The sequence below is a fragment of the Eupeodes corollae genome, chromosome 1 (genome assembly GCF_945859685.1).
Source record: "Eupeodes corollae chromosome 1, idEupCoro1.1, whole genome shotgun sequence".
NCBI lineage: Eukaryota > Metazoa > Arthropoda > Insecta > Diptera > Syrphidae > Eupeodes > Eupeodes corollae.
This window is the reverse complement of record NC_079147.1, coordinates 209,450,239-209,464,788: the sequence shown is the minus strand read 5'-3', so window position 1 is coordinate 209,464,788 and position 14,550 is coordinate 209,450,239. Positions and strand designations below refer to the sequence as shown.

General features: G+C 30.8%; 2 protein-coding genes across 2 annotated transcripts in view; one reads left to right on the top strand and one right to left on the bottom strand.

Annotated features, from left to right (window-relative positions):
* Window positions 1–14,550, bottom strand: part of LOC129943061 (mucin-2) — a 72,754-nt gene that overhangs the window by 22,752 nt on the left and 35,452 nt on the right. The gene's annotated exons all lie outside the window — the stretch shown is intronic.
* LOC129943064 (uncharacterized) lies at window positions 129–983 on the top strand. The gene is made up of 3 exons (XM_056052279.1): window positions 129–588; window positions 644–740; window positions 809–983. Exons 1-3 carry the CDS (start codon window positions 178–180, stop codon window positions 931–933), a joined length of 633 nt encoding a protein of 210 aa, XP_055908254.1. The 5' UTR covers window positions 129–177; the 3' UTR covers window positions 934–983.

Genomic DNA, 14,550 nt, shown 5'->3' with positions numbered 1-14,550 from the left:
ATCCATATCAACAACAGCAGGCGCAATAAAAATATAACTCATAGCTATATGAAAGATTATTCACTTAAATCATCAAGAGACAGAGAGTGGTGCATCCCCCCTGATGAGAGCTATAAAAACCCAACGTTGCTACACTTCAATCATCAGTTGTGATTTTGAAAACGTTTAGTCTTCAAGATGTTTCAATTTGTAGTCTTTGGTCTTTTGTTTTCGGCTGTAGCCATCAATGCGAGTCCTGCTGGAGCAAAGCGTCCCGGCGCCAATGATGTGAATGTTGCATCAGAGGCTCGTCGACTTGTACATCAAGCTAATTGGGCTTCAGTGGCAACCATTTCCTCGGATCCTGCTAATCCAGGATATCCAAATGTGAATCTTTTGTCGACAGCCGATAGCAAGGTTGGTGCTGATTCGACTGGGGAGATATTTTTCTATATGATGGGTGTGGACAAGGTTGCCAGGGATGTTAGGAAGGACAATAAGATCTCGTTCATGTTCACCGATGCTCAGGAGGGTGAATGCAACAAGCGCAACGATGACCCATGGTCACACAAATGTGCCAGGACATTGATTTCAGGACAAGTTAAACGTGTAAGTTTTAAGTTCATTTAATCTTCGAACTTAATTGATTGGATCATAATTTTAGTTGGAAGAAGGAACAGATGAACACAAACGAGGTTTGGAAGCATTCTTAAGTCGTCACCCAACTGCAGCACATTGGCCTCACATTCCAGTTCCTGATCGTAAGTTTAAAATTTGTCTCGGCAGTGAATAATAAAAATTCTGACATTACTTATTTCTTCAATTCCAGATGACTTCTACCTTTGCAAGTTGGATGTTACAGACGTCTTGGTCTTCACTCAATTCGGCTACAAGCACACAACTACTCAGGAATACTTTGCCGGTACTGATGCTGTAAATTCAGTACATGCTTAAATTTTTTTGTTGGCTTGATTGCTACAAAATATATGATTTTAAAATGCTTATTACTTTGTTTTTTAATAATTTCAACATCGAATAATTTTAACATTGTCGAATATTTAGTTTTCATCGTAAAATAAAAATAAGTTGATATTAAAGCTTCAAATAGGAGGTTTTTGTAGTAGGTCCGATTTACCAAGTTTAAATGTTTTATATTTCTCAACGTGTCAAGGTCCCTAGGATCAAAATCAATGATTCTTAGAAAGATGTTTGTGCGTGTGTGGGTTTGTACGTTCATACTTGCGTAAGACCATTCAAGATACCTTTTTGCGTCGTTTGTATCTCAAAAACCTCAAATATTTGACAAACAAAAAATTACCTCTAACAAAGAAGAATAACGTTTTTGACATCTGTTATTTTGAATTAAAGAAAAAATAGAATAGATTTTTTTTGTTGCAAAAAAATTAAGCTTCGAGACTTTGGCTTAGAGTTGTTAAGAAATAGTTAAAGATATACAATATTGAATACGAAAAAGTACACAGGATTTAGAATGGAAATTTTGCAGTTGAAAATTTCCCATGAAGGTTCTTATTATATTAACTTAAAGTTTGTCCATTGTTTAAGAATACAATTCTTTGACGTTGAGAAAAATGTCAGAAACTGGTCAAGCACACAAACAATTTTCATTTTAAAATAAAACAAAGTAATAAAACTACATGCTTCACTAAAAATCCGTATACGGTAAAAATACCTGAATATTTTTTATTGGAAAGATCATAAACTTTAAAACCTTCAAAATTAAATGCTCTGTGTCATGCAATGCATTCGTTCATTTCAAAAATATTCACAAATTTCAAGATACCTAGGTTAAAATTTTAATTATTCGAAATTGCACTTCAAGTTTCAACTTAAATGCAAGTAGGTTCATTATGTAGTTCAAAAATGAGCTTGAACTTTGTTTAAATTCTTCACATTCACATTCCAAAAATTATTCGTAAACTCACTTATATCTGCTATACGTACAATTGATGAAGATGTACAATTATGACATTCCAAAGGCTTGAAAATAGTACATCAAGTTTTAAAAGTTACAACATAATAAATTCAAAGTATCTACAACTTGAACAAAATTACTTATGCAATTCAAACACTTACTTAAGTGAATATGAGTTTGTTGTTAGTTCATAAGTAGATCTATCTTAATGAACTGTGTCATGGTTAATAAAAATGAAGATCTCATGCAATGGTTTTAGAGTGTTTACGCAAAAAGACATATTAACACGTGATCTTTTTCTAATGATGCAGGCTCATAAATATAATGGGGTTTGTTTTACATATACTGAGCCTTAAAAAGGTAGTTATAATGTTCAAAGTAAGTTGGGTACCAATTGCGTGCTGCAAGCAATTTAAATTCATATTTTAAGCTTCTTTTTCATGAAGCGTATACAATAAAAGAATCAATTAAATTTGTCCAATGAATGTCGACGGGTGCATAATTTAATGCCATATTTTTTAAATCCATTTATCACGTTTTGTAAAAAAAAACATACTAATTTTTGGTTAAAGAAGTCATCATGCACCTACACTATGTCTTTTGATGCTCTTAGGAATTTGGCATTGAATTTATTGATTTAAGAAAACAATTCTGATTTTATTTCCTTATATAAGATTAAACTAACAAAATTTAAATGTCTGCAAAAAAAAGGAAGGTATTAACATTCTTTGGCAGAACAAAGAATGGTAGAATTTTTTTTTGAAAAACTTAATCTTCTTAAAAATTTGTTTGTCGCTTTTTTATATTTTTGATTTGTTAAATTTGTATGTAAATATTTGTTTATTAAAATTTTGAATCTATAATTTATTAGCTTTTAACTATAAATCAAATTCCTAACTCCCACTAAAAAGTTTAGATTTTGTGCGGGTTTGAAAATAAAATTAATCTGTTTGATGAAAGTACGAATAAAAGGAAATCTTAAATTTGACATAAATCACATTAAACTTAAACTATTTTATTAAATTTGACAAATCTTTGGTATTTGTCATAACTGAGTGAAAGGGAAATTTTAAAAAACCTGTTAATGAATTTAAGATTTCTGAATCATGATTTGAAGATTTATTTATTTATTATTGTAGTTCGATAATATTTTACATTTGCATACATATTACTTAAGATGTAGAAAATAAAATTCTTTGTCAAATACAGCTTCAATATACATAGATACTTAGCACTAATATAAAAATAATTTAACTGAGAAACAATTCTTCTTAAGGGAAAACCTACAAGAAAAAACGATACTTTAAAACTTAAATATGCACATAATACCAAAGGCGATTTAAACAAAATCTCTAATTAAGAATTAGCTCATTATCAGAATAAGAACATCAAAATATAAATTACAAGATTGAGTTGCTTACCATAAGCCTTATCAAGAAGACTGACAGTAGAATAATGCCTTGGCAAATTTAGCATTAATTTTAATATTTTGTTTTCAGGCCAAGTGACATCGACGGGGATTAGTTGTAAAGCTGTTTGTGTCAAAAATCGGATTTTCTTCGCCGAGAAAACCATATGGCTTGCGATTTTTGAGCATTAACCTTCATTTTCCACTTATAAATAATAGTTTTGTAGCTTGTAGGCTATTAAGTGATCATTGTAGACTACTGAAGATTAAGATTAAAAAGTAAATAATTTTTTCACAATTTTGGAATTCTTTTGAAATTAACTTATAATATATTTTTTTCTGTTTCAAACAGGTCAATTTTCAATAAATCGATTGACTAATAAATCAATGTTGAAAGTGACACTTCTCACGATGCAACCGAATTCAAACATAAATTATTAAAATAGTTACGATACTCAAACCGACTTACACATTATTTTTCATAAAGACTTAAGTCAAAAGGTTTTAAAAGTTCAGATAACATAAGAATTCAAATCATCTTGAAATGCATAATAATGATCCCAATTTGTATCTAAAAGAAACTCTGCATGATAAAAGTTTAGTATGATACTGTGTGTCTTAAATTCAATACTTCAGAACACGGTAAATATAGAATACATCAAAACGCTGAATGATGCCTGGCACTTGCAACTTCATTGAATAGTGTCAATGAATTCCTTTTATCCACTATAATTCTTCATTGGATATAGGAATGGGTCAGAAAAAAAGTAAGATATTTCTTAGACACCTATTAATAAAGGTCTGTAATTTGCTGTTATATGACGATAACAGTGTTGGTCTTCTAGCTCATTCAAACATTGGACAACATTTCTCTCAACCCTTGTTGGCATTTAATGGAGATCGATTATCCTCTGAGATAAGCTTACATCGTCTGCTTAGTAGACATGTCTCAGGTATGTTGTCAAAGTCTATTTTATTCCTCCATTTTCTAAAAAAGCTGCCAGCAGCACATTACTGATCACCAATAAGAACAGATTTAGTAACAGTATACAGCCCTGCCGGACTTTGATTTGGACATCAAACTTTTCTGAAAACCTTCCTCCGTGTAAGACGTGACATTTGGATGGATCCCTCATAAGTCTTATCTATAATAGTGCTGATCATATCCGCGATACCTTTCATTCACAAAGCTAGCTAGATAAACTCTCTGTTGACGCTGTCAAATGAATTCTCAAAATCAATGAAAAGCAAGTGAAGTAGTGATCGATATTGATGTGATCAATGCTTCTTCAGAGTCATGGGTTGATCTGAGGTGTTCTATTACAAGTTCTAAAACAATCTTCGCTACGATTTTGGTAGCAACTACATAGATTCTTACATATTTACAAAAACACTGTCAAAAAGAAAGAAAAATCGAAATGTCGATATGCTCTTGAAAAATATTCACTTTCAAATAATTTTTTAGGATCAAAAAATATCATGCACAAATTGTTTATTCATAGAATATTTTGTTAATTGTCATGATACCTCGTTCTCGGAAAATATTTTGTTTTATAAAAATCGTGTACTTTAAAAAGACTAAAAAAGAAAAATCCTTCTTATAATGTAAAATTTACTCCATTTTAATAAATACAGACTTTTTTTTAAGCAAGTTCTAAAATACAAAAATGTATCCTCCAATATTTTGAACATACAGGATTTGGGCATACAGTATTATAACCCTTATAGTACTTTAACCAAACGTTTTGTCATTGTTTGGTGCATTGTTTAAGCTGGCTGCTGAAAAAATAAATTAGGTGGCGTAACAGTCCTTTAGCACTAGGTCCTAGTGACTTACAACTCTCAATCATTCCTGCGTGCGCGTAATGTTGTCTGGGATAGAGAGAAAGAGGCAATAAGCAAAATTCAGGTGACACAGGTAGGGCATAGCACTAACGCACTAACTATCACACCACGAGTACTACATATGGCGAATTATTAGTTAGATAATATTGATGAAGTTGACAAAGTTAATTTTAGCCTAGAGAGCCATCGCTTTTGGCAAAGGAACGAACCAAACAATCGAAATTTAATTAAATTGGGAAATACAATTTCTTTTTTTTTTTATGCGGAACAACGCAGTACCTCAACCTTGTTTTTGGGCACTGAGAAAAGAAAATAAGGTGAGATTCGGCTCTAGAGAATTCTTGAGTCAGGGGAAGCACATATTCTTCAATTCTATTTCAAATAAGATAAGCACTCTTCTGAAGCAGTTTGCTTTTCAAGAATGCATACATGATTTTTATTGTTTACTGAAACTCATTTTTATTTGATTCAAGAGAAAGATAAGGAATTATCATGAAATTTAATTTATAATTAACTATACATACGTTCTTAATTATAAAATGTTCTAAAAAAGAAGACAAAATCATTTTAAAATACTTATTTAAAAGATATTTTTTTGATATTTTACTATTACAGAAAAGTGAATACTTCAAAAAATAATTGCTTTTTGCTAATAATATGTATTGCGTTGGTCAGTTAATTTAACTGTTTGATGTAAGTAGTCTTCAGAAGAGACCTGACTCTTCATAAAGTGCAGATAGAAAAAGATAACGCAGTTTAGATACAAAGTTTTAAAATCAAGTGAAATTAAATTGATAATTAAACCAAATGAGAACCTTCTACATCGAGAGGTCACAATTAAGATGCAATTGCGTATATGTTTGAGCTGTAAGAAACTTGTGATTTTTTAATTTGTAAATACCTTATGTAAAGCTTAAACATTTCCATAACAAAACAATAAAATCCTAAAAAAAAACAACATATTTCATAATACAAGCAAAGTCTTACGAGTATGTTGTTGGTACTTTTCAACCATTTTGTACAATGAACAAAAAATAGAACATAAACGCATCAAAGATGAATGAAATACGCTGATGAGACGCTTCGTTGAGTTTTTTTGCAGCAACAATTTCTCATTGCTTCAATTTCACGCATAAGAGCAGATGAAATCATTCAAAAAAAACTTCACAAAACAATTCATCAAAGGTATAGAGATATACTAAATTTTAAGATTTTATTTTCTGTTATTAAAATATGCGAAAATACGAAACTTGAGTCGGAAAATATACATATAAATTCATAGCTACACTTCGCAACGTGGCGCCAATATAATTTATACACTCATAAAATATTTTATATGCTTAAACATATTAACATGAATAATTTTTCATAATCTTCAATACGAAAATTGTTCACCTTTTTTATTTTTAATCAAATGCTATGCATCAATTACAACAAATAAGATGTCAAACGAAACTGAATTTTTCGTAGATTGTGCAAACTTTATTTTTTGTGAATATTCATTTATAATTTATAGAAAAACTTTACTTTTTAATATAATCTTTGTATATGTACATATATGTATATAGGTACTTTATAAGCTCAATTATTTTTATTAATTTTTAAAACAAAAGATTTTAAAAGTTCCTCATCAAATTTAAAAAATTCACTACCATTTAAAAACGTCCAAGCTAAAATTTCTTTAATTTATGCGATAATAGGTAGGTATGTTTACTATATTTTTGTATGTGTACAAAATTTAACATGCATCAAAATATTTTATTTCGCTATAAATTGTCATTTGTCAATAATTGTGTAACCAGCTTTTCAATTGCATTTAGTATCAATCAACAAATTTGTTTATTAAAAAAAAACATCGGTCTAATATCGTTGAAGATTTAAACTTCTTTATGCTCGATTTGAAAACAAACTATAAGAAAGGATTAGGCGATCAAATTTTAAAAAAAAATTATTTATTATCTGTTATTTTATAACAATTCAATACCTACATATTATTTGCTTGCCTATAATAGTTCAACTTATAATTCCCTAATACAATTCTCAAATCATCAAAAATATAAAATCTCAACCAAGAATATAAAATTTCTCCACGAAATCGCCATTCACCTGCTTTTGTCTTATCATCTTTGTATAGAAAGTCTACCGTTTTGCGTATGTATTATCCTTACAATGAAGTTAAATTCTTGACCATAGCATTAAATGATATGTATTTTAATACTTCTTGAAAACCACCCAACTAAACAACTGTTATATAGGTATATAAAGATAATACGAGCAGATTTAGAAGTATCAACCCAATTTAATGATTTAGGATAATTTTAAGGGTGTTGAGTTGAAGGCACTTTTATTTTAAGGGTAGAATAATTGATTTGTGGAAAAAGCACTATAGTATCAATTTTTTGGATTCCACGATAAATATTTGAGCAAAAATTAAAACGAGCTTTGCTAACTTTACAAATTAACCTTAACAATTAGTAAAAAAGGAAAATATGAAAATCTCGAACTTGAACTGCCAAAAGTAGACATAAAATTATAAAACAAAATTAAAATGTTCATAACCCTTTAAAGACCAATAAAACTATGTTAAGAGTGTATTGCTCATAAGAACGGTCAAATTTTACAAAAGACCATTATCTGTAAATTGTAATTTATTGTAAATTTTTCCGCTAGACAGTTTGTCGTCTATCGACGATTTCATTATTTGCAAAGTCATACTGGTACAATAACATCATATGGAGCCATATAGCACCATAGAACAAAACAAGCTAAACTTCCGAAGACCTCCAAACGTTGTCGGTTGTCCTCCACATTACGAGTATATAAGCCTCAGTGAAAAATTGTTGCAGGTCTGCGAGTAACAAGTTTGTGTCCGACCTTTAAAAATGCACAACACATTCTACCTCTTCCATTAACAGCTCTTTGTCTAATGTCTATGCATATTTGCAGCTTTTTATTTTGTTCCATCTTTGCAACTTAATAACTCGCCCACACATTCCTTTCTTGTTTTTCCTCATCATCAGAGTCAGAGAGTCGAAAGCTTCGTCATAGCTAACCTACAAAAAAAAAACTATTCTTCTGAACAAAAAATAAAAAGAGTACTTTAATCAGGCAGAAGCAGCAGCGTCTCGTCTTTTGGACAATTCTACCTAAGCTGCACGTCTTGCGCTTGAATTAGCCGATTATTAACATTCTGCCATCATCAAGCATATTCAATGCAAATGGGAGCGGTTTGTTAAGAGTGTGTGTTTGGATTATGGAAATTTCCAGCTCACACCACAACCACCTCATCACACCGCCGCAACTATAAGACCGGATTATCTGAATTAATAACGGATATTTGAATAAAATAGAAGTGGAATGTCTTAAGCTGGCCGATCGCGATGATGGGCGGTACATCGTCTAAACATAAGAATTCAATTAAAGTGTCATAATCAGATTTCGACTAAATGCATGTTTCCATAAAATTATAGTTTCAGAAGAAAAAAAAACATAACAATTCATTCCGATTCGATAAATCTATCTTTTAATCTTTACACAGAAGTGTGATCTTCTCAAAATCTAGAAGCTAAGGTGGCGCCGAAGACAAGTCTATAGATTGTTTTTTAGCCACACAACAAGTTTCTAGGAGGAAGAATGAATTGCAACAACAACAAAAAGCCAAGTTCCCATCATGGACCAGCATTCTATCATCAAATTAAATATAGTGACCCTGATGTTGCGTTTTTATGCGTCTATCCATAAGTTTCAGTAAAAACAACTTCAGAATCAGATAACTTGAGATCAAAGCGACTTAAGAGCTTGTAATTTTTTTGTTTTGTTTTACAAATTTATGGTTGCAGAGTTTGATACTACTTAGAGATGGAATTAAGGTTAAGGGCAGCAAATTGCCGTTTACATCAGTGCAAATATTTCCTATATACGTTCATTTGTTTTCAAGTTACAAATAGGCCTTTGTTTAAAGAAAGAAAAAATCATAATAAGCCTTTCGGGTGCGTTTCGTTGGTTTGGTGCGATAATAATTACACGCTTCTGGGGAGAACAGAACATACGACTTCTTAGAGTACAATTTAAGGCCAATTTGATTCTTAGAAAGATTAATGTGCGTTTGGGTTCTGTTTCTTTTCTGATGTCGGTGTTTATGAGGTGTAATTATAGCAACAAGGAAAAAAGTGTTTGCATGGGAGTTTTTTGTTTTGACAACCGGATAAATGGGCGGGGTGATTAATTTATCATTTTTCTATTATTATCATGAAGAAATAGGGATAAGAAAACCTTTGAAAACGAGTATTTGAAAAATGTAATCAAATCAAATTCTTTGCTTTTAAACGCAAACGCAGTATTTAGGTAGAAAAGTCTTATATATTTTAGAATAAATCTTGAATTTTGTTGAGGACTGCCAGAAGGACAAGAAGGCAAACCATAAATAAAGACGAGAGTATCTACAACAACATGAATATAAGTTGAAGTGATTCTTGTGTTCCCGAAGCGTTTCTTTCTTTTTTATTTAATATGGGTTCTCGATAGCTGGCTTAGAAGGATCGAGTTTTAGGTTTTATCTAACTGTGCTAGAATGCCAAATTTCCGACGTATTCATAGGAACATGGATTTTTACTTGCGAATTATAGGAACTACATATTTGCGTATTATATTCTTTAAAAAATCAAACTGGAGATTTCAATCAAATTATTACCATAGTAACGTCTGCATGTCTATCTGTTTCTCTGTCGTCAACCGTACAGGCCAAACCATTGGGTCGATTGAGTTCGAACTTGGAAAATAAGGTTTTAAGAAGAATAGCGTTAGGGGTTTTTTCTGTGTGTTTTAAGACAAAAAATTCGAAAGTAAACATTTTCAAAAACGAACCGATAGATTTTCATTACATTTTCTTCAAAATTTTGATTTCTTAACTTTGCTTCTTTCAAATAGAATAGTTATTTGGTTTTTAAGTTTTCTCAAGAAATATTCATCTGATTTCAGTAATTATTCTGGACCAGCTCTTACACTTTCTCAATAATATTTGACGATCAGAAATTTCATTGTATTCATTTTTTATTTTTAAAAAAATTAGTAAACATTTTTTTAGAAATTCGACATCTTGAAAATGGGTTATCATTGTTTTAAGAAATTGAAATGTATAATGTATGTATATTATAAAGCTCTAAAAGTATTTTTAAACTAAAATTTGATACATACAACATAAGTTCAATCTTAAGCCCGATTTGGGGTATACTGTTGAGTATGGGAATTTTTTCTTTAGCCGGAATGTAGAACACTTTACCAGACTCAATATTTCCCCCTCATTTGATGTGTAGAAATTCAAAACCATTGTGTATCGGTATGGCTCTTTTATAATTCTATCCTTTTCTTTACTTAATTGACGGAACTATGTTTAATCATTATATTCACAACCCCTTGAATGCGCAAACAATGTTTTAAAAAAAAGTAAAGCCTTGAAGCTGCTAAAATTTACTACAAAAAACTTGAACATTTCGCAGTTTTCGACTTTATAAGATAAGTACTCAGACTGTGTTATTTTTCCAACAGTTGATCCCATTTTGTAACCGATAATTGTGATTTAACACATTTAGACTTTTTTTGGGGGCCAGGCAAAATATACCCTTTTAAGCTGTTTTTACAAACATTCTTTTAAAGGGATGTTGTATAGCAAAAAAGCATTTAAAATGAAGTCTAAATAAAATTTGTAAAAAAACTTAAAACAACATCCTTTGAAAAACACTTTGAAAATCTGCACTAACTTTTATTGTTATTTACCTTGAAATATACCAATTTAAGGCAAGCACTCAAAAGAGAACCCATAAATAATAATAAATGATCGCGTGTAATCAACAAACAATAAAAAACAAAGAATTTTAAATATCAAATTAATTATATGAATATGTATTTTTGTCAATCAACTTCAGTGACAAAAACTTAATATAGAGAAAATGCATTTTTCTCCATATATTAATTTGATATGTGTGACATCGAGATGGCGCTTTTTTGCCTTCTTCATTTAAACAAATTATGATATATCGTGTCTCCTATGGATACAATCCGATGGAATCTTAATGACAAATTAATCACATAATGCAATAAATTAACTTGACGTCTTGAATGAAGAATATGAATACACAAGCATATTTATACAAAGCTAATAAACATAAAAACAAATAAAATATTGCCATTTTGAAAACATTCTTAAGTTCGAACTTGTATCGTAAATTGTTCAACCTTTTTCTTCTTTTAAAGACTCTCATAACTATTTACATGCAAATTATAATACAACGATCCGATGGTTTCAATATAATATGATTGTAGAATGTACAAATTTTAGTACCATTTTTATTGGGCATTTATTTTTTGAACATCACATGAAAGACTCAACTTGAACATTAGACCACTCCTTCCTCTCACAATCTTTACGTAAGTACATAAGTTTCAGCATCTATGAAAACCATCCTTTTCGTTTTGTCTTCAGTCTTATGTCGCACTGGTTGAACATGCACATTGCCCTTAACTTTTCGTGAATTTTAATAAAATGCACTCAATAACCGAATGGCGACATGAAATCGAATCGAAGAGCAAGCGAGACTGAGACGAGGAAAAAAAATCGTTTATCAAACTCGTGATTATAAACCAATTCAAAATGCATATATCGCGGAGTTAAGACCCCCCAAGGAGTGTCCATGATGACGGTTTTTCAATAGAGATTCAAAGCAAAACAAACAAAAAACTTTGACTTGTTCGACTTTTAATGATTTTGTTGTTTTTCAAAACAGAGGTTACCTTGTGCCTTTTGGCAAAATCATGGTTAAATTTAGTTTTGCTTTTGGTTTTTGTGGTTGTAGGATACTCATACGCCTCCGCATTTTCTGTAACAAACGAGCGAATTGACATACAAAGATTTCGGTTTATGGATGAGTTTATCTAATGTCAAACCTATTGAGGGTAGAGGTTTCAATGTTTTTGATTCATAAAAGTAGCGGGGAATGAATTTAATTATCGAAAAAGAGAAATCAATTAAACTTGACATTATGATGCTTAATATGGGAGCCAAAAAAGGTAAAGGTGGTGCAAATTTGAATATATTGTTTTTTTTTTTTAATTTGTTTGTATTTTTGATTTGATGTTATATTTGATGGTTTATTTATGTTTTTTCTATTAGAGTTTACACTATGTACTTTGAAATTTGGAAAGTATTAACATTTTAATTCGTATTCAAATCCTTATCTTACTAAATGTAGCTTACATACATCCTTTGGATATATTACCTCCAAAAAACAAATAACTAGCAAACTGTGTTTGAAGGTTTTAGGAACTTAATTTTAAACTTAAACTTAATTGAAAATATAAACTTCTTTGCTTAATAAAATCTTTGTAGTTTTAAATTGAGCATAGTCACAAAAACACAGAAAAAATACTGCTTTCAAAAAAATTGTTACATTACACAAACTTTTTTCGCGGCCAACAAAATGAAGATACCTATACATTTTTATATGACTGCTGTCACATGTTAATCATGAAATAGTAATACACTTTCAAACGCCCAATTTCCACTTTATTAACTTCCCATATAAAGTTGTTGTAACCGGTCCGATTTGTCGAATTGAAAATTTGAAGATCTCTCGACGTTTCAAGACCCCTAGAGTCGAAATAAAAGAATTTTAGGGAGATATCTGTATATACGTTTGTACGTACTCAAGAACCAGTAGAGATATCGACTTGAAATAAATTTTGTTATAACAAAAATAAATGCAGAAAGATGCAGAAACGCCTCTAAAAAAATTTAGTGGGCGGATTTGTTTTACCATAGCAATTTAGTAAAAAGGTGAACATTTTGGTAAACTCTAAATATCTCACGAACGATATTTTATATTATACTAGCGGACCCGACGGACTTCGTCCTGTCATAAAGATTTGTAAAGTGTCAGATTTTGTTCCTACGTATTTTATAGTGGCTTAACATTCTCCTGAATGTGATGGTTGCTTCTATCACGTTGTTTAGTAATTTTTTTATCGCTAACCGTGTACCGTTGCAAAGACGCGGTTGGTTGATATTTTGCAACACTATAACTATTGATCCAACCTGTAATTGAAAATTGCGAGGCGGCAATCCTGGCAAATACAGTGAGTTTTAAAAATTCCGGTGGATAATTGACTACATCATCTTGGTTAGCAGCCGAATCAACTGGTTTATATATCCTCGGTTCGCCTGTAATTTGTTCTTGAATTTTGAAATTCACCTCACATCAATATTTTTTGCAGCCAATATAGCTCGTTCGCTCAACCAATTATGGTATGGTAATTTTGAGAAACATCTGGAAACACCTACTGAATAAGTTCGTCTTTTGATTGCGTTAGCTGACAAAAACTTTGAGGAAAGGTATTGTCTATAGGAAATTTGCCATTAGAGAATATGTTTTCAGATTGGTCATTTTGCAACTCGACACGCATATTCTTGCTTAAATGAAGCACTTTGACATGTTTCCACAAATTGGAGGAATTTAGACATGCATGGATTTCATTAGCTGGACGTTTATCGTGGAATGTTTGACGAAAACCTCCTGCTAATAAAATCATTGCACTACCAAATATGATATTATTGCTTCATAGATCTTTTAATGTTCTGTCTAAAGCCTCCAAAAATTTTGTATGTGCCATCGTACATTCATTCCAAACAATCAATTGCTGGGGTGGAATCGGCTAAGGTGATTGTTGACTATCAATTTTTTGATAGTCAAATTGACTATCATTTTCATTCCGTCTGTGTAAGATGATTCAACTCAATTCAATTCGATTGAACAATTTCGGATTCAAATTGTCAAAATTCGTTGTTGCCTTGGTGAAATTTTAAATTGATTCTTATAAAATATCTAAATAAAAGTTTCAAATTGGCTGATTTTGAATAAAATTCTTACTTTCCTTGCTTTTTTCGAATGTCGTAAGCTTTGTCGGTCACATGAATGTGTTTTTTAAAAGAAACAAAGTGAACTAAGAAAATTTTTCAGTCGTTTGTGTAACCGTCTGGTAGCTCTATTCGGAATAAACAAATTTGTTTGAAAACGACTATCACATTTTTTTGTGATAGCTTTTTAGGTATCAATTTGACTATCACCTTATATAGATCAAATTCGATCATTTTGATTGTCATTTATCAACAATCACCTTAGCCGATTCCACCCCTGTTTTATCATTTGTTACTTTCATAAGAGTATCAAATACATACTTCTGTTGTTCATTTAACAGTGGAAGATTTGTTTGAATTAATTCTTTCAAAGTGTTGAGATCATACAGTTTTTCTCGATGCAACTCTTGGTTAAAACCATCATGCGTTGGACGATTGGCGCGGTCATGCCAAATTGAATTAATAGTTTGTTTGACATTA